Source organism: Alexandromys fortis, unplaced genomic scaffold, assembly GCF_014885135.2.
Source record: "Alexandromys fortis isolate MF-2015 unplaced genomic scaffold, M_Fortis_MF-2015_v1.1 scaffold_115, whole genome shotgun sequence".
Lineage (NCBI taxonomy): Eukaryota > Metazoa > Chordata > Mammalia > Rodentia > Cricetidae > Alexandromys > Alexandromys fortis.
In genome coordinates, this window is record NW_026067989.1 from 402,742 (window position 1) to 427,613 (window position 24,872).

At 42.3% G+C, this 24,872-nt stretch overlaps 1 protein-coding gene across 5 annotated transcripts in view; it reads right to left on the bottom strand.

Annotated features, from left to right (window-relative positions):
- Kif16b (kinesin family member 16B) overlaps window positions 1-24,872 on the bottom strand; it is a 252,088-nt gene that overhangs the window by 201,971 nt on the left and 25,245 nt on the right. For all 5 annotated transcript variants that reach the window (XM_050159551.1, XM_050159548.1, XM_050159549.1 and 2 more), the window contains exons 2-7: window positions 17,000-17,069; window positions 13,411-13,524; window positions 7,012-7,128; window positions 4,512-4,609; window positions 3,778-3,887; window positions 3-145 (exon numbers count right to left, since the gene is read on the bottom strand). In XM_050159551.1, the coding sequence (XP_050015508.1) occupies window positions 3-145; window positions 3,778-3,887; window positions 4,512-4,609; window positions 7,012-7,128; window positions 13,411-13,524; window positions 17,000-17,069 (652 nt within the window). The remainder of the gene's footprint in view (window positions 1-2; window positions 146-3,777; window positions 3,888-4,511; window positions 4,610-7,011; window positions 7,129-13,410; window positions 13,525-16,999; window positions 17,070-24,872) is intronic.

The window sequence follows — 24,872 nt, forward strand, 5'->3', positions numbered from 1 at the left end:
ACCTGAGTGAACTTGATGGTGAAGATGGCGTGAGACCTACTACTGACATCATTCATCCCCGTCGCTGCAGTGGTACGGTTGATATTCCCTGCGTCCATAAGTTCTTCCACGTCACTGTAGTTCTGGACTAAATGCTGGGATAAATCTAGAAGGAAACAAGAAAAGCTTGAGAGAATCTTTCTGTTATGTAGTAAAAGAAACCAACTTCCCTCTGAGAATCATGCATGAGTACATGTCTGCCGACCTGGTTAGGGAGCTGGTGTTGTGGAGTCTGTAATGCAGACTAGGAGCTGGACAAGTTGCTTGGCCTCAGTGGGCCTCAGCAACCCAATCCGAGTGCCCACTGCCCTCCATTCCACAGACTGTCTAGGATAAAGTCGGCTATTAACAGGAACCTCTTAGAAGCAGTCATGGCACAAGGAAGAAGAATTTAAAAGCTTCACGCCCAGGAACAGCCTCATGCACCCTTGTACAAAAACTGAAAGTTTTTAAACTCTCAAAACTTTTTGCTGTCTCTTTTTTCTTAAGGGGAAGGTAGCTCAGAGAGTTAAAAGTTTCACTATCTAGGGCTCCTCTGCTTTTTCCCTATAGCAAACTCTTTCCCTCCTTTCTGCCAGGTAATCATTTAACCAGTTTCCCCACACCCTTCAGGACAATCCGTATACACTAAGGCAGTTACACATAAATAAAGTCGCCTTTCCACCCTCTCTCTGCACGTGGTAGCATCTGGGGTGGGACACAGGAGGTCCTTAGGTCATCCCCACACACCAGCATATGATTTTGGAGTAGTGTATGGTGAACATTGTTGAGTTTCATGCTATTGCCTAAGTCCATCTCAGGATGCTCTGTAACCGTTAAGATGACCTGGTGTTCGTTTTTAAGGCTGCAGAGAAATGGCTGTATCTCTGAACCACAGTTTAACCAACCACCTCTTGAGACTACAAATACAAGGGCTGCTAAAATATTTTGTGCATTGGTCTTTTCGAATGCATGGGAATGTGGCTACAAAATAAATTCTTGGAGGCTAAATCCAAGGACATTGGAAAGCTGACAAATGCTGCAAAGCTCTCCTCCACAGAGGGCAGTTGGCTGCAGCAGCAGGGAGGATAGGAAGCATGCTTGGCCCCCATCCCCTTCCCAGCACCCTCTCTATCCACCCAGAGATGTGACAAGCATCACCTGTCGGGGTCTTTCTGCTTTTCTATTATGGTGAAGGAAGCTGAGTCACGCTCTTCCTACCTAAAATTCATCCATACCTCAGGGTGGTGGTATATCCACAGAGCATTGGCCGGGCACAATCAAGGGAGACCCTGGGTCTGATTCCTAGCATCAATGAAAAAAAATTACCCTTCTATGGCTTCTAGATCATATTTTGAAAAAACCTTTCTCTAACATTCTGGAGAAGAAAAAAAAAAACCACAGTAACTTGTGATCATGTCATTATTTAGTGTTTCACATGTAAATCCTCAACTTATTTTTCAAATGTTTTGGTATAAAAGTTGAGTAATGACACTTTATTTTTCTTTTCAGATAATTTATAATACATACTCCCCAAAGTTTGAATAATACATTATTTAAAAATGTATAAGAATCGTTAAGTATAGAGATCAAGAGATCCAGATATTTTTACCCTGTTTGTTCTGTTTCTTCATATATCAGTTTTACATGTTTTAACATCTGCTATAATAGTTAAAGGAAAAGTAAAAAGCTCATGTTAGACTGAAAGCAACAGGTATTCTCTAATACTCCCAACACACACACACACACACACACACACACACACACACACACACACACATACACAGCTGCACACCTTTCTCTAGGAAAATAAAGCTTAAATGCAAATGGAAACTTAAAATACAGATGGGGTCCTGTTGGCAAACTGAGGACCTCAAGGTTAAAAAAAGGAAGGGGGGGGCTGAAAGAGGTGCATCTTCAAACCTATGTGAGAGGGCCAGGGAGTCAGACCAGGCTCCTAGTAGCCCTGCCAGAGACCATGTCTCAATTTCAATTTACTGGAACTGAGCAAGCAGTTCTTGGAAAGATCACAACGCAGGGGCAACCAATCAGCAGGTGCTCCACAGTCTTCTGCTAGTAAAGATAGCTTTCCCCACTCTACTGCTGGAAAGTCCCTAGCCACAGCAAGGAAACATGCTTCATGGATGATACCATAAGAAATCATGATTCCATTAGCAATTAGATTACTCCCCCAGCAGTTACACAGCTCCCTTAGGGAAGCAAAACTAGCCTCCTAACATGCATGACCTGAAACCTTGTGTATTCATTACTTCTCTCACTGCTGTGATCAAAAATACCTGGCAACATGATTTAATGGAGGAAAGGATTATCTTGGCTCACAGTGAAAGAGGAGACACACATGTCAACCACAGTGGGGAGGGCATAACGGCAGAACTAGGAAGCACCTAGTCACTAGTCACGTTATGTCCATAATCAGGAAGCTGAGAACCATGAATGCTTGTGTTCAGCTTTATTCAGCCTGGGTCCCTAAAACATGGACTGGTGCTACCACATTAGGGTGAAGCTATTCTATCTCAACTAAAGAAATCTAGATAATTCCTCACAAACATGCCCAGAGATTTGTTTCCATGGTAATTCAAAAATCCCATAGAGTTGACAAAAAGATTAACTGTCACAGCCAGCCTGGCAAGGGCCAGTTCTCTACACCACATTAAATGCAACGCCCTCCATTGACTGGCTGTGCCTCAGTTAGTGTTGGGGGAAGGGCCACTAGGAAGAGACCAGAACATTAATGATTTTTTACAATCATAGCCCAGGAACCCCAAAGTACTCACATCAGAAAGCTGTAGCTTAACATCACAGAGCTGCATCCCAGAGATGGTGCCCAGATCCTTTAACCAAGACTGACCTTAACTACATGACCCTGGTTTGCACGGTTATTGCATGGCGCCGGTTTGCACAGCTATTACATGACCCTGGTTTGCCTGGCTACTGCATGACCTTTGTTTACATGGCTATTAATTGCACATACTGAAAGTTATATGCACAGAGGCTCATGCTAACCTCCCAGACCTGCACTTAACCCAGGATGAACTGAATTCCTTCATATGGCATAAATTACATGCTAAGAAACTGCACACAGAGAAACTCATCCAAACCATAAAAGTATTTCTAAATGGCAATCTCCACAGCACATCCATGTGCTTCTCCAGCTATCTGTCAGCCTGCAGTGCCCTTGTACTATACTCAGTGAAATATGGTTCTTATTTGAATCTAAAGGGTGAATTCATTCACTGTCTGCCAGACCCTGCCTAACACTATAGAGGTAGGTACCCAGTCCACCATAGTTATCCTATCAAACACAGATGCCAAGAACCAAGACAGACCATCTATGAGAACTCTTCTGACAAACAAAAGGCCTGAGACTACCTTCTTCCACCCACCACCATACGGTCAGGGAAAGTACCTATCGTAGTAAAATGCATCCCCACTGAGACACACAGATTTCCAGGGTGCAGTGGTGGGTGTGGATGGGAAAACTAATTTCCAGACAGTTTTTTAAGCCAAAGGGAAATAATGCATAGGTCTCACAGAATAACCTAGTGAATACCTAGTGAAGTACAGATTCACAGAACGAATGGTATAAAGTGGCAGCTCCTGTCACCTTTACACTAATAAAATTCCAAAAGTAAACAACTGTTTAAATTCTTACCATCACCACAGTTCTGTACTTTTCATTTTTACAGCCTCCCAAGGGAGAGCAGGGGAGTGTTTGAAGACAAGGAACTTCCTTCTTACCCTCAACGTAAGGCCCTTCTTTGGGATGCTCACGGACTCTTAAATTGAAGGTTTTAGATGACTTCCGCCTAAGTAGATCTCTCACGCGTTCGTTGTAAATTTCTAAGTAGCTAAAAATTTTAAATAGAACAAATTTTAGAAAAACAATGCTTTTAAGACATTATTAATAACAAGCACAACATGCACGGCAACAGCAGCCACAAAGGCCTCTGCTGTGTGCTTTGCAAGAAGCATGTCACTGAGTCCTTGTAATGGCCCAAAGGTGGGTACTTCATCACCCCACTTTACAGATATGACAAGAGAGGTCCGGGAGACTTTCAATAACTTGTCCAGAGTCCCAGTGGCTCTTAGCACTACAGGTGGACCCTGGAGAGACTCAGCAACAGAAAGGGAAAGGTACTCTGTGACCTTGACTGACATGAGGGTGACAGGTGAGGAACACAGATATGGCTTAGTCAAGAGTAAGACGACTGCATGTGCTCATGAAAGTCAAGGGCTCACTCCACTTGAGATAAACAGAATAAATGCCAAAGCTCCCATCAAGCAATGCTACTTCACATGCAAATCATGTCCAAGTGGTCTTAGTTCTATTCCTAACTAACATTAAGTTCAGGTGAGGAGGGGGCCGGCTATTCCTCAGCAGTCTGCAGTCTCACCCTTCCCTCTCCAAGACCTCTGCACAAGACAAGCAGCCTGGGGCCCTCCAAACTTTATACCTCAGGTCGAAGCCCTACCTGACTTCCGTCCTGAAAGAGGCTTCATCCCATCTGGTGGTTTCACTGATCCGACTGAAGAGCGCTTCACAGATCCGAGGTATTAAACCAGAATCACCCTGAAATGGAGACGAAGGGTGTCACAACCATCATGCAAACTAGACATGGACTCTAGCGGCCTGGGTGCCAAGCCCAAACCTTCCACAAGAGCCCCTCTAGGACTGCTTCTTACTTTGAAATGAAAGGATAATGTCTTCTAATTTCTAACTGCTATGATTGGGAGAATACGTGTTTATTTGATGTTAAACCAGCTAACACTGGTTTGAAGGATAAGGAGACTTGTTCTCTACCAAAGAATATGGTTTATAATATAGAATAAATCTTAAAAATATCTGGTTAAGTAACAAAGCAGGGATAATACATACCCCCCCCCCAAAAAAAACTTTACAGAATCCTCCAGATAGGCATCTTAAAATGTAGGTGGCAGGAGAATGTTAAACTATGGAAGACAGGCTTCCTTTGGTAGAACCAATCCCTGCATGGTTCCTCTTAGGAAGAGCAAATCCACCATATCACGAAGCGATGTGGGTATATAATCATAGTTCAGTACGCACGAGCAAGGCTGCAAGCAACACTCTGTGGGCTGGCTAGTTCTGTGTAATTTAACACCAACTAGAGTAATCTGAGAGGAGGGAGCATCAATTGAGAAAATGCCTCCATAAGATCAGGCTCTAAGCAAACAAGGGTATTTTCTTAATTAGTGATGGAGGAGGGCCCAGTCCATTGTGGGTGGGGCCAACCCTGGGCTGGTGGTCCTAGGCCTATAAGAAATAAACAATCCATGGGAAGCAAACCAGTAAGCAGCGTTCCTCCGTGGGCCTCTTCATCAGTTTCCTCCAGTTTCCTGCTCTGCTTGAGTTCCTGTCCTGGCTTCTGGCAATGTGGAAGTGTAATCCCAATAAACCCTGCCCCCATTCAACCTGCTTTTGGCCATGCTGTTTCATCATAGTAACAGTACCCAAACCAAGACACTGTGTATCAGGCAAAATGCTCTCCCTAGGAAACCCAGACCTCAGAGCACCCATGCATTCTTAGGCAGTCCTTTTCTACCTCCACTCAACTCCCCCCTCAATTTAATTTAAGAACTACCATGGGCACAGCTTTAAGGTATTTTTCTCTTTGGGTACAAGCTGCTACCAGGGAAAACTGGTACTTCCACCACAAGTTTTCATTCTTACTTTATAATACATAAGTGGAATACTGAGGCTGTACTTATCTACAAGGGCAGAGAAAAAGCACCTGCCACTTAGGAGTGCTCTGTAAAGTCTTATATAAAGTAGCTAGTGGAAAACTGACACGCAAAATTCATTTTTAGAGTTTTTTCCCTAAAGTTCAGCAGAAAACCAAGAAGAGAAAAATGGTGGTTAAAGTGAAATGGGAAATTTGAGGTGTGCTCTCTCCCTCCCTTGTTCTTCCTGCCTTCCAGACGGCATACAGCTCAATGCCATATTTCCCATGTAAACACGAAGTCTGTATTTGAGAAGCCAGGTTCCAGTCACTGAAATGATGTCCTAGAGATCTGTTCTCCTCCAATAACATGCTTTCATGACCACCAACTCTTGAGCACTGAAGATACCACTGTGCCTGCTGGCAAGGGGCCCTAAAGCCACTCACAGTGTCTACATTTAGAACACGCCACAGGTTTGGCCATTTTGAGCAGTTTTTGCTGCTGCAGGAAAAAGTAAACAAATATGTATCACTGTATAAGTCTTAAGTACTTTTTTGTGGGTTGTTTTTGCTTTTTTTGTTTGTTTGTTCGGTGTGTTGTTAGAGTTCTACTCCTGAGCTATGAAGCTGCATTCCCAGTTCCTAAGCTCTTCAGGCTGGTCTGAAGTCTGCAATCATCCTACATTAGCCTCCCAAGAAGCTGGGATTACAAGTGCATGCCATGATGTCCAAATTCACTGTATCTACATGTCACTTCTCCAGGTTCCGGGGCAAATACAACACAGTGGCCGTTAGTTTCCATGGATTAGTGACTAAGCTGTGTTTATAACATGTAAGCCGTGAGGGCTCTGCAATGCCAACTTCTCGTGCATTTGCTGGACTTATGTAACACCTTTCCATCAAAAATTAGATTTTCCTTTTTACACTATTCTTAGGGAAAACGTTATGAATAATTTTAAAAAGAACAGATTTTGGTAATTTTATTCAAACTGTTATGCTGGCAGAAAAGAAGAATAAATTACTTTCTTGATAAGATTATAAGGCCTTTAAAAGGAGAAATGAACTGGGACTTGCACCCATTATTCGTGCTTATAACGTAAAACTATTTCTAATTTCAAATCTCTCCAAGGAAATTTACTTCAACTTAATACTGAGTTTTATCTTATTACTAAAGGAAGATAAGAACAGGAAGAGTTGGTGCAGACCTAGTAGATAAGAGATAATTTTATCACTCCAGAGAAAGATAACAAGAAATTTCCTTCCCACACAGCACATAAACAACTAAACAACATACAGAATTTCCCATCATAGTGTAGGACTTTCCGGATCCAGTTTGCCCATATGCAAAGACACAAGCATTATAACCTTCAAAGGCAGATTTCACGACATCTGTGCCCAGAGTTTTGAAAACCTAAAAGAAAAAAATATATATGCATATATATTAACACAAAGAATGCAAGTACTGTGGATTTCAATAAAAGTCCCTGCAGTGTTGACAATATTCGTGAATGTTACTTTCATCTTTAGAGATTACAGCATAAAAATAAATCACTGCCGAGCTGTAACAACAGAATATGTATGCACCCCAGTTTTTAATCAAAAGTAAACTCTCCAAGCAAGCAAAAAGCAAGACCGTCCTTTTTCCTACTTACGCTAGCAAATGATTTCTGAAATATAAATGTAAGCAAGGCCAAGTGGCAATTGTGTCTAGAAGCAAAGATTTTAACCCAAGATGTTAAAATTCAGAACTGCATATTGTGTCAAGCTATTCATCTTATCCGAGCCTCCAGAAATTAATATTCAAAACCTCAAAGTCACAGTAGCCAGAAATTATTGTCTGAATCCTGCCAAATCAAAGTCTTCATATCTCAGGGCCAGTGTCTGTTCCTCAAGATGAGTCTGGAGGAGACCTGGGGTAGCAGAGTGCTGGGGGCAGGGTGGTGAATGGCAGGGCTCTCTCATTACTAGGTCCTGGAGTATTTTCTGTTTAGATACTTGTTCAAATACTTGTAGACATGGAGGGGAGGCAAGTGGGGCACATTCACAACCTGGGTTTCTGTCCCAGACCCCACTTAACTGCTGTTTGGGGGGTAGAGGATGACGCACAAATGCCCCAGGAGCACAGCTAATGTAAACGAGACAGATTAAAATTTGGTGATATCTCAATGTCCTCTAAATCCAGCATACCAAGGCTCCCTCAAACATCTCTGCTACAAAAAGGAAGGGCATTCTGGCAGCTAGAGATGCCAGAGCTGGGGGAAGTGAGCAACTGGGATGACCACAGTACAAGATGGGGACTCCCACAGCGCTGAGCCCTCTGAGTCAAAACCAGGAGATCCAGAAAGCTCTTTCCCCCAAACTACCCAGGGCAGCAAACCCTAGGCTATGGTGGCCATGAGATTACCTGGAGAGCTCTCAAGAGTCCCAGTGGCCAGGCCAGCAACACCGTCCAGTGAAATATGACTCTCTGTGTGAACCCAGGAATCAGTACACTACAAAACTTCTCAAGTGAATATTGTATCCCTGATCACAGCAAAGTCTGCGGACAGTTCAGCTGCCACACACATACAGCTAAATGGACTCGGGCTTTCTCCCTCCATCCTGTTCACAATTCCTTCAGATACATCAGTAAAACTTTGCTAACTATAATTCCAACTGAAGTTCTTCCACAAATGACTACAGCCACCTATTCTCAGTTCATTTTTACCCATTTCAGCTTTAGACACTGTTATTTTTTATTGTATTGTCAGAGTCTATGGACTTATTCAATACACAGCCGTGACAGCAGTTCACATTTCCTGGGCACTGTCACAGGTTCATGTAGTAATTCAACGGGGACAATGCTCACAACCCCACAGATGAGGAAGCTGGCGGGGAAGGTCAGATCAGACCCTGGCCAGTGAGTGGCAGACCTGAGGCTGCACCTCATTACAGGGCCATGGCCACATCCTCTAAATTCACGAGACCCTGGTGCTAGCTGGAAGGATGTATCCCCAAACTTCTGTGAAGCTAGAACCCCAGGGAGACTCAGGGATCTAGATCATGGGCTTGGGTCTCCTTTCACTAATACATATGAACTACAAGTAAAAATTCTATTTCTCTAATTCTCTCAGATTGGAGCAAAAACAGAAAGTCTTCCACAGACAATTCAGAAAATAGGAAAGGGGCATTCCTCATAACTTAGACAAATAAATCACAGAAAACAGTTAAATCAAATTCAAATGTCTCCACAACCTGGCCCCGTCTTTTGCTGGCCCTGGGAAAACTGACCCAGAGCTCCGTGGGACAACTGATCTCTACCCTTGGGAGAGATGTCCCCACCCCTCACCACAGGCCAGGGATAACCTAGCCTGCTTGACTTGGCAGTAGGGAAGCTGGCTCCGCCCCCTTGCCTGAGGTGGATGCCCCAGTGGCCAGGACTGACCACCTCAGCTACCACCCAGTACCACAACCAGGCCTCGGGTTGGCCCACCCTAACATCTACCCCATCTAGGACCTGCTGGAACTCGTGAAGGGACTGGTCCTGTGGAATGATAAACACAAGGGTGGCAGCAAGTTATCCCAGGGGAGTTCAGGTAAAGATCCAGTGATGATGGCGTACCAGAAACCAGAGGCCTTGAACCAAACCAAGGACACTCCTATGTTATTACTCTGTTTACAAGTGGGTGGCTTTCTGACAGACTCATGAACCCCAGTAGGTGCAATGGTAGGACAGATAGAGAGCATGTAGGTCTGCAGATGACACCAGGTCTAGCTCAGCCTCAGCACCAACCAACCGACCCATCATAGACAGACAGGAATACAGAAACAGGCACTGTCGTCTTCTCCAGAGGCTCCCCTGGCACACTCCCACCAGCCACTGATTTGGCATCTGCTACCATATCAAGAGACCGATGAATCTATTAGCACCAAACCCTCACTAGCCCAGTTACCCCAATCTTGCTATGTGTGGAAATGTTTTAAGCTCCTTTCAAAGGTGACCCAAGCTCTCCCACGGCCTTGACAGTGGGGAATCAGCCACAGGAGGGCACTGTTGAAACAAAGACACGACTAGCAAGCCTGGCAACTGGGAGATCAATGGTTTTAAGTTTCTCCAGGGTGAATTAAAAAGTAAGGGGTATGAGAAAGATCAAAGCCTCCCGTTGGAGTTTTGAAGAACCATTAAGAAAATTAAGACCGTATTTAATGGTCTTTAATTTACAAGACTGTGGGTTTAAGTTGCTCATTGATTTTTTTTCCTAATTCTAAAATGATGGCTTGTTTTTAGACTCAAAGGAAACTTTATATTCGTGGACATGATATATTTTCTCAATATACTTTTAAACTTAACTGACTAAAGCATAAGAGGAAAGACAGAGCGAGCACTGTGCTGGCTTCATGACCACTCTCTTACCTCACCCCTCACCAGCAGCCGCAAGAGCTGTGTAGACAACACTGAAATCTTCACATGAGTGCTAAAATAAGGAGTGAGAGGGAATAGCTTTCTATTTTACAGATAACTAACTGCTCTTTCTGCATCTATGATGGCTTATTAGCATGGCTTAGTAGTATGTAGTTTGGAAATTCCACAGAACAATCCCAGGTTACTCTCTGTAAGAGTTCCCGTAGCACAAAGAAGAAATGAAGCATGGCATTTTCCTTGTGGGCAGAAAGTTTTGCACAATCTAGATCTCTCTTTAAACTCTGGACATAGAATTTTAGCCTCCAGGGAGAAGAGATACATTTGTTTTTACATCCCTCACCCTGACCACTGTACAGCCCAGAAAGTTACCACCTGCTCCCACAAATTAACCATTTTCAAAGTAAACATTTCCCAGCCAGGTCCTGTGGTCACACAATGCTCTCCATCCCTCTGTGTAGTCCACTGTTCCCAAAGACTTCAAATTCAAGTAAAACAACGACATCCAATTGTTCATTAAATAGGTTAAAAATGTAGATCTTTCAAGGCTTTTCATTCACCCTATGTTTGAAGACATTCTGGAGATCACTACAATAAACTGGGTTTCCCCTTAAAATTCTAGTTCCTGTCACTTAATTCCCATATGTGCAACAGAGCATCAATCTGGGTCCCACAACCACAGTCTTCTACGCCAGACTCCTCACTATCAGTGTAGACAGACCAGCCACCCTGAACCCAAAGTCATCCTCACTCTCTCACTCATCACCTGTCCTCTCTTCTCACCTCGAGCAGAAATAATTCCTTTTCTCCCACACAAAAACTCTCCAGTGGGTAACCCCGCCTCCCCTCACATCAGCACCACGCTCAGCTCTCACCCTATTGAGTGGCAATCTGCTTACGAACTTGAATAAATTGCTAAAGTTCACTGAACGTCCTGATAAAGAAAACTGGAGTCAAAATTCACCTTGTTTGGTTCTTTGGAGGCTTTAACACAATAGAATATTAAGCATGTCTGACTCAAGACAAACCCAAATATCAGTTTCTCTTCAACTCCTTTTTCTATGGTTTAATTGTCCCTTCCCCATTACTGATGTGTGAATCCACTGCTTCTGGATACAATCACTGCAGATCTTCTGGATACAATCACTGCAGATCTCCAACCTCAACAACTGCACTGCCTCTAAAGGTCAGGCTCTCCTCCACAAACCACTTCTAAACCAGATACATTCTTGAATGTAAAAGTACATGCAAAACACTGCAGATCTTCCCCAAAAGATTAGATAGATAGATAGATAGATAGATAGATAGATAGATAGATAGACAGATAGATACACAGACAGAATCATCTATCCATATATGTATACATATAGATAAATATCCATATATAGAGAATAATCTATCTTCATATATATACATATACATGTATCCATATATATGTGTATGTATAGATGATTATATTACATGTATGGATGGATAGATAAATAGACAGATAGATAGATAGATGATTCTGAGTTGGGTATGGTGGCTCACATCTAATCTCAACATGCAGGTAGGGGTTGGTGGTAGTGGTGATCTTGAGATTTTACATTCTTACCCATTCCCAGGCAATACCACCAACTCTGATGCAAAACCACACTGGTGTTTCATGCTCTAGTTTTTAGGACTACAACCAAGGTCAAGAACATCCACGCTAGCATAAGAAGAGCTGAAATAAGTACCTATGATATGTAAGGGAGTACTGAGAAGACAGGGAAAGGCCCAGTGATGAAGTCCAATGCTCTACTTCAATTAGCACTGAAGCCCATGTTCTTCCACCTGTGCTAGTGTGCCCTCAGCTCTGCTCCAATGTCCTGCTTTTGCCCATGCAGGAGTATATGTTTGTGTTTCTGCTCTAATGAAATGTCACAATCAGTGTCTTGAAGTTCATCTAAGAGTACCTTGTTCTCACCTGTGTGGACAACATCTCTATTTGTTTCTTGAGCAAATACTAGAATCAGTCTCGGTTGTACATTCTGGAGAAGCACTCCTTCTAGAATTCTTTCTATCGCTTGTAACGATCCACAAAAGCAGACAAAATGTGGCTTTAGTTTGATATTTATCTCCTATGCTCTGACCCCTGGAGGACTCAAGGCTAAGGGGTTTATTTGCAAGACTTAAGTATACAAATGTCACATTCCCAACATCAAATGTTGCATCTGAACCTCTCACTATGAGATCAATGTTACAGTTCTGAAACCATTCCAGTTATGATTTGTTATGGTAAAACAAAAAAAAAACTTTAGAAGATTGGATTATCCGAATTATATAAACATTTCCATTGATAATTAAAAAGCTGAGTTACAACATCCTTAGCCATCAGAGAAATGCAAATCGAAACAACTCTGAGATTCCATCTTACACCTGTAAGAATGGCCAGGATCAAAAACACTGGTGACAGCTTCTGCTGGAGACAATGTGGGGTAAAGGGAACACTTTTCCATTTCTGGTGGGAGTACAAGCTGATACAGCCTCTTTGGATATCAGTATGGCAATTTCTCAAAAAAATTAGGAAACAACCTTCCTCAAAATTCAGCAATACCACTTTTGGGTATATACCTAAAGGATGCTCAATCGTATCACAAGGACATGTGCTCAACTATGTTTATAGCAGCATTGTTTGTTATAGCCAGAACCTGGAAGCAACCTAAATGCCCCTTGACTAAAGAATGGATAAGGAAAATGTGGTACAATTACACAATAGAGAACTACACAGCAGAAAAACAAAGTAATGACATTTTGAAATTTGTGGGCAAATGGATGGATCTAGAAAACATCATATTGAGTGAGGTGACCCAGACCCAGAAAAACAAATATTATATATACTCACGCATAACTGGCTTTTAGACATAAAGCAAAGAAAACCAGCTTACAACTCATAATCCCAGAGAACCTAGACAACAATGAGGACCCTAAGAGAGACATACATGAATCTAATCTACATGGGAAGTAGAAAAAGACATGATCTCCTGAGTAAATTGGGAGCACGGGGACCACGGGAGAGGGTTGAAGAGGAGGGGAGAGGAAGGGAGGAGAGAAAAGAAAACTGTATAGCTCAATAATTGCAATAATAATAAAAAATGACATATACACACAAAAAAAAGAAAAAAAAGCTGAGTTACCAAATGCTAATTTTATATAAATTAAATTTGGCAAAAAAAGTAGTAAATTTCTTTTAAGTGCTTTAGGGCAAGACTGTTTTTCCTGAATTAAAAACAAACAAACAAACAAGAAGATTTTGAGATTGTCACACTGTACCATTTCTTGTGAAACATAATCTGGACTCTTGGTGTCAGCAGAGTAAAAAGAGAAGTCATAAGTGAAGGTCTTGGTCCGTTCTCTGCCTGAGTCCCCAGTGCCTCCTTCTGGTATCTACAAAGACAATTTTGACAATAATAATAAGAAAATGAGGTGGTAATAACAATAACATAAAGTGTAATGTCATTTAACAAGCAACCCAAATTAGGAGACAAAATCTGTGACTAAAAAAACATAAAATGATTAATGTTTGCAGCACATAAACACTAATCAACACTTAATTCCTATAAGTCTCCCTAAAGAATGAATAAAATAAATAAATACAACATGAGAAGTCCAGGATCTATATTATAACCATCAGCTAGTCTTTACTAATATAATATCTTACATGAACACAATGCCCAATCAGACTCTGTCTGCTTATTTGACTGTTTCCTCTATGATGGCCCCCCAAAACTGGACGTAATACAACTTCAAAGGTGCTGGACACTGATTCTGGCAAAAGCAGTGCCCTCTGGAGCTGTGTGATTTGGTAGCCTCTTGAAAACTTCAAGTCAGATGTCTCTACTTCCATGAAGCTTCCCCAATAATCCATCAAGAAATAATTTCCCCCACTTTTCTGAATGAGAACTCTCCTAAGATATATTGAGGCTATTGCAGATGTTCCATCCTCTGAGTTTAAATTAAACCCACAAACCATTCATATGTTCCCAGAACCTTATACCTTAGACATAATGCTGACTAGCTTCAATGAACAGTGTACTTTTTAATAATTGACTTCTTTTTTAAACAAATTGTTTAAAAAAAAAACAATTAAAACAACAGTATATTAAAAATGAGCATTTCCCATAGGTGCAATAGTGACACAAATATTACGGAGGTGACCAACCACTGATAGGATTTAAGGCCACTCCACAGAAGGAAATGCATGGCTGGTATAGTAAAGCTGGACATGAACCCCAAGTTGGTGTGCTCACAGACCCTAGGGGTAAAACCTACTACTATCACTTTTGCTAAATGTACACACTATCAAACTATCTTCTAAATTTATATTTTTATATCCACAGATTAGTTTGTTTCTCAGATATTTTCAGAGGAGTTTCTTTGTTCAGTGAATGGTGGTTAACACAGGAACTCACAACTGATCAACAAACACACAGAGAAAAGATATCTATGGAGTATTCAGCCCCAAATGGGATGTCTATACCACATGCCCTCCCCAGAAGATTCGGTGGCCAGTACAGAAAAAGCACAGAAAGATTTCAAGAGCCAGAGGTTGAGTGAAACAATGTCTTCTAGACAGGACAGGACCAGACCACTGCATTCACACAGCTATAGCTAGCTGTTAAGACCTGTACAAGATCAAGCCCATCAACATCCCAGCCAGGAGGACAAGGGGTTCTTTAGGAGCTACCAACAGTTGATGGCTGAATGTCTATTTTCTTTAATGGCGTAGCCCCTGGTAGGTAGATCATGTTCCAATGATCCTACAACCATGAGGAAAGAGGGAGTACAAACTGGACACAGTGGATTATATTTTAAAGATAGATAGATAATGGATGGAAGATGATAGATAGATAGATAGATAGATAGATAGATAGATAGATAGATAGATAGATAGATAGATAGAGTTGACATCTATTCTAGTTACTCAATTATCATATAAAGAAATATGTATAAAACACAAAAAGCAACAGAGTAAATCAAGGAAAATAGCTTCCATGATATACATGCAAAAAGGATTCAGCCAGCCGGGCGGTGGTGGCGCATGCCTTTAATCCCAGCACTCGGGAGGCAGAGGCAGGCGGATCTCTGTGAGTTCGAGACCAGCCTGGTCTACAAGAGCTAGTTCCAGGACAGGCTCCAAAGCCACAGAGAAACCCTGTCTCGAAAAAAACAAAAAAAAAAAAACAAAACAAAAAAAAGGATTCAGCCAAAGCACTATGAGCACACAGATGCATGAAGCAAAGAAAAGGTCGCTACAGGAAGGAGGTAGACAGAACTGAACCAGCCTGAGAAGATGATGCAAGTCAAAGAAAAAAGGCTCAGGCTAGGCCAGAGAGAGTCATGTTGTGCTGAAGACTCTGATAAGCATGGGAGGAAAGCATTCTAGTATAGAACTCCTCAAGCAAACGGATACCCACACCCCAACACATGCTCCCTGGGAAAGTAGTACCATTCCCATTCCTGTTTCTGGGGATCAAGTTGTACTACCTAGAAAGCAATCTTAAGAGTAGCCACTGCTTGGGACCATGAGTTAATAGAAATCAATTAATAGTGCACTTGGCCATGGAGCAGTAGAACTCAGAAACCGTTACCTCCATACTGAAGGGCACTAAGCCCTAAAAGCACATGATGTCTTTTGTGTTACTTTTATAACCGTGCTCCCTCCTTGAGTGGAAAGCATTCAAGATCCTCATCCAGAGTGCTAATGAAATAAATAGTATATTTTAAAGGAAAAATGAATAATTTACCATTTTGAAAGATTATGAAGTTTTTTCGTCTACTTTTTTCCAGAAAGTATGCAGTTTTATCACTTCCTTTTTAAGTTTTCATTGCTTTCAGCTAATAATAAACAACAGTTGTCAGATCATCAAAGATCAGAATACATGATGGATTCTCATTTTAAAAAATCAAAACAAAGAACAGGGGATACAGTTCAGTTGTTAAGAGTGTCTGCCTAGCATACATGGGGACCTGGATTTGATCCCTAGCACTGCATAAACCAGGTATGACATGGTACACATATACAATCCTAGCACTGAGGAGATAGGGGCAGTAGAATCAGAAGTTCAAGGTCATATTCATCCAATGTTGACTGTGGTTTCCTGTCTTGCCTGGTTCCCACAGTCATTAAGTCCCAAAGAAACACACAGAGGACTACATTAATTATAAACTGGTTGACCTAGTAGCTCAGGCTTCTCATTAGTTGTTATAACTTATATTAGCCCATAATTTTTGTCTATGTTAATCTTGTGGCGTGGTACCTTTTTCAGTGAGGCAGTCACATCTTGCTTGCTCTATGACTGGCTTCCTCTCTGTCTGGGTGACAACTGCAGACTGAAACTTCCCTCCTCCCAGAATTCTTGTTGCCCTGCCTCTACTTCCTGCCTGGCTACTGGCCAATCAGCATTTATTTAAAATACAAGTAACAGGGTACAGACCATTTATCCCACAGCAATCCATGTTTGAGGCCAGCCTGGGTTACCTAAGATCCTGTTCTCAAAATAAACAAATCCTGTCTCAAGATGTGTCCAGTACATCACAGAATACAGACAACTATAAGGCTGGAATATAGGGTAGAAATGCCAGGTCCTTGTCTACCATAGGAACTCACAGAGCAGAGAAACAGCTTGAGTTAGACTTTCAGGTCAGATAAAACCAGGGCAGGAAAGGCACCAGGATCAGACCAGTGCTTCAGCTTCAGGACTGAGCCTCAGCAGAGAGCATACCGACACTGCTAACTGCACCGAGTTAGGGCAGTCAACTCGGGGTACAGAAGGGTCAGGTGCTTCAGTCACCTGTACCACCCTCCCAGGGGGCAAGTATGGAGCTCTCAGAACTACAGCAGGGCAGGGCCATCACTTGCCTTTAAGTTTGTGATTGTCGTTTTGCTTTTCTCCATTTGAATGATAAACTTGGCTTCCAGGTCCTTTTCTCTGAAACATATATAAAGCAGTATGGGTTAGGAGACAATAGATTATTTTGAAATAAACCTGTTTCATCTGTTTTTCACAAAAGGGTCTTTGATTTTAAATGACATCTGAAAAGTAATCCCAGACAGCACTGTTCCCAAATCCTTGCTAAGGCTATAAACATGAAGACACATGACACAGATGCCACCATCAGAAACTATGACTAACAAAAATGTGCTGTCAAAATCTGGAAGAGTTTCTAACTGTAAGACAAGTCAGCAACAAAAATGCCAGGCACCGTGAAGAGCTGAGCATGCAGAAGGCAGCACTACCAGCCTGGATGAAAACCAAGGCAAAAGCTGGGATGGCCACAACTGTGGGCTGCTCCCAGGAGCAGCCAGGGCTCTGCCCCTCCTCTGATCATCTTGCTAGATTCACTGGGAATTGTACTTCTTACAAAGCAATAATCAGGAAGTCAGGGAAATTCTGAATAGCATAGTTCTCTAGAACAACTCTACATACTAGGTAGCAAGGGTCTGTAATCCCAGCAGGAAGACCATGAATTCAAGAACAGCCTGGACTATATAAGAGAGACCACATCTCAACAAGAAAAAAATATTGTTTACCTATATTAAAGAATTATCAATTACCAATATAAAGAAATGAAAAGCATCTCTGGACAACATTGTGGAATGGTCACCAGGACACGTGATTTAAGGCAGTCTTCACCTTTTATGATCTGATTTTAGCATGTTATACTCTGGAGAGAAAGTAATAGACATTCAGCACTAATCCTAACTTCAGTTCTGAAGTTTCATCATTTCCTAGGCTAGTGATATATAATCCAGTACTCTCCAGTGATGCCAGGCGGTAGCAGCAGCAGCAAGATATGGATGCCAGCTGACCATGAAATCACAAGGGGAATAACACATACCCTGTGGCATACACAACACATTGTACTGTGTTAACAAACTGGAAGGCTCTGCAGGTTAAATATACCCAGAGAATTGATTTATTGTATTCTTAACTTATAATAGGCTTAGGGACAAAATCCCATCCCAAGTCCAAAGAGAATGTATGTACAATGATATTACTTGTATGTAGAAAGCAAAAGAACAACCTTAGTCATTTTCAAAAGGCTACATATGGATAAAGAAGAAAATTGGAGAGAAGGCAATAACAAGAGCAAGACTCTCTGAATATTAAAGAATTCAAAATAAACTTGTTTAAACAATCTAAAATTCAAAAGAAGTTGAAAATAATGAATCAAACTTTGTACTACAGTGGAAGAACATTTCCACAGGGCAGGGAGGATTTTGACTACACAATGTGACAGAATCAGTTATCTCTGGTGGTCATTCTAAGATTTTTATTTGTATATTGTGAGATAATTCATGAATACTTATGCTGGAATCACTGAGAGCTACTGCCAGTAGACCTAGTAGATTAAAAATGAACACAAACACAAGATGGATGAGATATGGATTCTGAATGGGAAATAACAGCATGAACTATAACCTATATTTAAAGAAATAAAGGGAGGGGGAGAGGAAGAAAAAGAGGGAGAGGAAAAGGGACTGAGAGGAAAAAATACAGGTTGCACATTCCTAACTGAAAATCTAAAATCCAAAATGTTCCAAACTAGAAAGCTTTATGAACCCTGACATGATGCCACAAGTGACAATTTCACACTTGACCTCATGTGGCAGGCACACATGAAAATATTATACAAAACTACCTTTAAGTGAATCTCATGATTAGTCTCAGGTCCAACTTGCAAGCTATTTCACTCCGTAGATGCTAACATTTCAATATCTCAAACAATCTAAATTCTGAAACCCATCTAATTCCCAAACATTTCAGATAAGGGATACATAACTCCCTAGTTCTGCCTACTGAAAAGATCTAGAATCATCTGGTCAAAGAATAGGCTCTAAACACCATTTGCCAGAAAAAGAACTCAGGGCTTCTTAAAGAAATTATTCAATCTAAATACCTAAACCTTCTCAAGAAAGCAGGGCCACTAGAGATCACTAGGCCTGATGGAAGGCAAGTCCCCAAACAACCGAGGATGGTCCCAGTGCTCACACCCTCTGAGCTCCCCTCCGCTTGCTGTAGGTTGAGCCTGGAGAGTCACTTCCAATGACTAGAACACAGAAAGCCCAAGTAACCTGGGGCTGATTGCAAAAGACTGTAACTTCTATCTTCCTGGCTGTCTCCTTATGCTTGTCCCTTCTCTTAAAGCCCTGGTGATGGGGAAGGCCAGCTACCACGTTGTGAGAAACCCTAAAAAAGCAAATCAAAAACACATCCCATATCTCCTCTATAACAGCTACTTCAGAGCAAATAAATGGAAGTTTCCCCTTTAGAGTAATCACAAACCTATTTGTAGAAGAAAAGACAGAATTAAAATAGCATTGTACTTTCATCCCTGGTGAGTTAGTGACTCAACTCTGTGAACACCATGGCTACTCACCCAGCACCTGCAAGATGGCCCTGGTTGGCAGACCCCGCCTACAGTACAGTACACCACTCCTGCTCCACAATCCTGTCTACAGTACAGTACACCACCACTGCTCCACAGTCCTGCCTACAGTACAGTACACCACCCCTGCTCCACAGTCCTGTCTACAGTACAGCACACCACCACTGCTCCACAGTCCTGACCCGGCTGGCAGGCCTTGCTTAGAGTACACCACCACTGCTTCAGAGTCTTATTCTCACCCAAAGGACCTCCTCTGATCTGAGCTGAACCACCAGGAAATGTAACAGCAAGGACCATGCCAAACCATCAGCAGAGAGCGTCAGTAACTCCAGCTGATAAAGCGACAATTGATAATGCTTTCTTGTAACAAGAATGAATTAGGAAGAGCAGAAAGAAGGTAATCCATATATTAAAAAGATATATTAACGATGTGCTAGCTACCTAGACCTCCGTTAACATGGGGGGGGGGATTCTAAAACTTGTAACATAGTGGGTCTAGGAAACAGCTCCAAGTGCTTGCTGCATGAGTATGAGAGGCCTTGAGTCAGAACCCAGGGACCCGTGTAAAAGGCCAGGCAGAGCAGAGCATTCCTACAACCCCAGGCCTGAGAGGAGAAAACAGGGACATCCCTGGACTCACTGGCCAGCCAGTGTCGCAGAATCAGGCAGTTCCAGGCTCAAAGAGAGCTGTCTCCAAATATAAAAAGTAACTGAGGAAGATACCTGGTGTCCACTCCTGGCCTCCATACATACATGCACACATGTACACGCACGCACATATTACAGCATGTGCAGAGAAACACTGACAATGAGTAGACATTTGATATTAAGAAATTAGAACTAGTGTCTCAGGTGTGATAAAAGTACCATAGCGGCTTTCATATTTCATATATCTTACCCTTGAAAATAGCACATACAGAAATAATTTTAAGTAAAATTATCTGGGATTACATTAATCTAATGGTAGGAAGCTAGCTGAGGGTGACCTCCTAGTCATCTCAAATAAACCACGAAAGTTATGTTGCAGTACACACCATCAGGCCTGTAATAGATTCCCAGAACCAGGTTTGACATTTCAAAGCCAGTCTTAAGAAAACTTCCATTGCCTGACACTAGGTCTTAGAACCTACCTTTAGGCTATTCCATGTTCATGTGACCATATACAAATGGCTCCTCAAATCATGCTTTCTGGGCATTTGACCATGAAGACCATACAGCCCAGCAAGATCTGCTCACACTACGTGTATCTGCGCTGCAGACTATACTACCTTGGGGGCTGCCAGTTCCCCAGGGGCTCTTTCTCACTCAACAATCTTCTATGCCTGAATTTTGAATTTTAAACCACCTACTATCAATACACAGCTCAAGTGAACAAAACAACATGCTCTCTGAGAATATCAGACATTGTATATCACACTACTCATCAATGCTTGCTCTTGGAAGAAAGTGTGCTTTACACCCTGCCTACCAACCCTGCCTTCAGCCCAGCACCTCTGGATTCCAATCTCAGAACCTCTGAAGCAGCTTACAAGGTCCTCTACATGTAGTGGGAGGGGCACAGGGAACTTGTACAGCCTCCTTCTGGAGTCCAGAGCTCGCCTCAAAGAACTTACCTGTCCACAAGATAAGAACACCACGAGCCCCCCTCACCCCTGCAGCCCAACTCAGGATGTTCCAAAAGTGCCTGAGACCAGCAGGACAGGAAGCCCTGAGGACTGTGATTTGAGGAGTGTGGAGCACCACTATGGAGTGGGCACTGTTGGCTCGCAGCAGCCTACACATGATTCTGACAAGCAGTGAGGCCTGGAAAAGGTGGAAGCCGCATCAGTCTATATGACATCTTGCTATCTGCTCTTACATTCACTCTTAAAAAGTAAATTCCTAGTATAAACATAATCTGCATTTTACACAGTAAAATTTAATTTGTTCTTTGACTTTCAAGTTTTTTCCCCAACATAATATTTTTATTAATCATTTGGGAATTTTATACAATGTGGCTGATCGCACTCACTTCCCATCCCTCCCAGATCCACCCACCAACCTCGCATTGCCCCCTCAATACACCAAGTCCAATTTGTGTTACCCATATACTCATTGGAATATAGTCAATGAAGTTTTATTTCTAAAACCACATGGGAGAATGGAAGGAAATGGGCCAGCTAACCCTCTGCTCTCACGTGGTATAGACGTCTCTACCCAAGAACATTGCAATGGCAAGATCTCATCTAAGAAGCCATCTGAGTGTCATGACAACCAGTTCCCTCACTCACAGGGCCCTGCCAGACCACCAGCTTCTAGGATTTTCTGTATCTACACTGTTTCCCGCTGCAACTGTAGGGCTGCAGTCAAGAGCTTGAGATCATTTTGAAACATAGTTGTAGCCTCTGAGATTAAGGAGAGGGCTATCTGTTCCAGAGCGGAAACTGCACAGGGAATCTTCTAACTTTGTTTCTCTAAGTATCAAGAGTGAAGCTAGATAGGAAAAAAGGACATCTTTACACCAGAAATATCATGTAATAATATCTACAATAAAGATGTTATCTAAGTACAGCTTTAGCCAGAGAGAAAAATCTCAAGCTAGTGACTCAAAATGCCAGTAGGAAGCTCAGTGAGCCTGTTCTCCAAGCTGGCTGGAGCCACCAATGCTAAACCACCCCTCTGCTGTCTGCATTCCATGTGCATGCCAGAGGCCCATCACACTCGCAATTATTTCAAAGATTTAAAATTATTTCAAAGATTTAAAGTCGAAAGAGGAGATCTCCACACCTTGCTCTTCCACACCTTGCTGGGCAGCCCTGCTCCATGCCCATCACCTACCTACTGGAGACTGGCTTTTCTCACGGTCCTTTCTTCACCCCCAGAGTCTTAAATATCACAATTCCTCAGGGTCCGTGTAAAAATTCACCTTATCCCAATTCTTCAACCCAACAGTTATCAAGTCCTGTCTACTCCACACCTACTGACCTTGCCCTCATCTCCCTACTCCATTGCCCGCTGTTCAAAGTCAGGCCACTCCTACCACTCTCTGCCTCCCATCTGGTCTCTTCTCATATACACTTCATTCTCTGCTTCCAGAAAGCCTTCTAAAAGGCCACCTTACCATGACACCCCAGCTTTAAACGCCTTTGGGATTTCTCAAAGGTTACAGGACAAAGCTCAACTATCAGTACTACACAAAGCCCTCCTTGCTCTGCCCTAACTCATATTGCCATTCTAATACTATTTCCCTTCCCCTTGGCCAACCTTAGCCATGCACTCACACACATGTATACATACATACTGTTTTCTGGAGCCTTCTACCTTGTTCTCTCCTAAGCTGCATTCTGCCTGTCTTGTCTAGTATACAGTGAGCTCCTTATAAGGTCCACTTTCTGAGCTCACATATTCCTCCAGGGCCTGAAGTTCAGACACCACTAGAAAAAGTTGTTCTATCTGTTGGGCTAACTAGATTACTGTAAGAACAGTTCCCACCAAAGCCTATTCAATGACACTGACCCTCTGCCTACTCTGGGGTCCCACCACCCCTACTAAATGATCCACCCTCCACCTACTCTTGTTCCCTCACCCAGCACTGTCTCTTCTATAGGACTGATGTCTTCCCACTTCTTACCCATAACTTGTCTGAGGTCTAGTCTAACCAGTTCCTCCTACTCAACTTTCAGAAAAAACCTCCTATACCTATTTGACTCATCCCATTTTCACAGGCCTCATCTCTGCTGAAGTGACCTCCCAGGCCAGCCCAGAGAAGCAAGGACCCAGCTGCACAGCCACACCAAGTACACCAGGCACAGAAGCACAATTTACAGTCCTAACCAATGGTTTCATGTTTAGCCTCTTGCCCAGCACTGCCAAAGACCAGGCACAGTGAGTTCTCCAGCCTCTGGTCAATTTCTTCTGACATTTAAGAAACATGGGAAATAAATCTTGACATTTTTCTTATATTGAGGAAAATAAATAATCCTAAAATATCATTTGAACATTGATTTGATAATAGAGCAAAATGAACTATGTCTCTCCCGAGCCACTCTGGTGAATTGGGTTTCTCAACTGAAAAGTCAATTACAGCCCCTTCATATAAATAAGTAATTTATCTGAAAGGTCTGGAAACTAGATCATATGATGTTACAAATGAGCCAGCTGGAGCAAGTATGCCGAGTTATAGATCAATACTGGAGGGGTGAGGCCAGAAGGAACGGGCTTTCAAAAGATCCAGTCAAGAAAACAGGTAGAGATGCCAGCTCTCAGGTGAGGGGGAAATGTGAATTACTAAAGAAAAAGAGAGTGATGGCAATCCAAACATATTTTTAATGTTTTTAAATTATCCAGGAATTCAAACTGATTCCAATCATTCTGCTTAGGGTATTTCGTCACTCCATAATACAGACAGACAGAAGAATGCTGGACCCATCAAACTGATCCCCTCTCCTGGGCAATTTTTACTAATATTCTAAAGCAAAATGAAACCCTCCTATTTCACCCAGCCAAGTCTATAAACCAGTACTTCACTGCCTTCATTCTAGTTGCAGGATACTCAACAGAAACAATTAAAAAAATGTATTTTAAAAAAGAATATATAAGCTCCCCCACAAGATAGTGGAAAGAAGCCCAGCGGACACCATAAATGATAGAAATAGCTTGTCAGAGGCCACCACGTTGCACCTCAACAGAGCCAAAAGAATATGCACAGCTATGCTTCCAAATGCACAAAGCTTTTCTGAGCAGGAAGCTGTTTGCCTAGGACCTTTGCAGAAAGAATAAGCAAGGCGTTGGGGGACAAAAAAAAAATAAACTTAAACATGTCACTGGTTGAACGGTTTCAGCATGATGTGTGACGACTTTTATAATTAAAACCAATGTAGTTAAACTAAAACACACAAAACACTGTGTGCTTCCTCATGCTTCCGGACAAGTTCATGACTGACTCAGCCTCCTCTCCTGGCACCCTCCCACACAGAAAACAATAGCTAGCCTTGCAATCCACATGTCCCTGTGCCCTGGCTCACTCTCTAGTGCAGTCTAGATTGGCCTCTGCCCCTCTCTACACTTGTGTGTTTCCATCATACAAAATAATACCCAAGAATCAAAGCTACCCCAATAACACCCTTCTGCTTTCAAGGAGCACTCCTGATTTCTTAGGCAGCCCTTCAGTTTCCTGCCTCTACCCAGCTGCACTTCTTTTCCTTTATAAATGAGAGATCCAAATAAAATAGCTGCTGTCCAATCATGTTGAATTTCAGATAATCAAACAGCTTCCAAGTATAACTGTCCTAAATACCCCCCAACACAAACAGCACAGGCTCACTCAGGAGACTGCACTCCTCAGGCTCCACCGCACTGAGAGG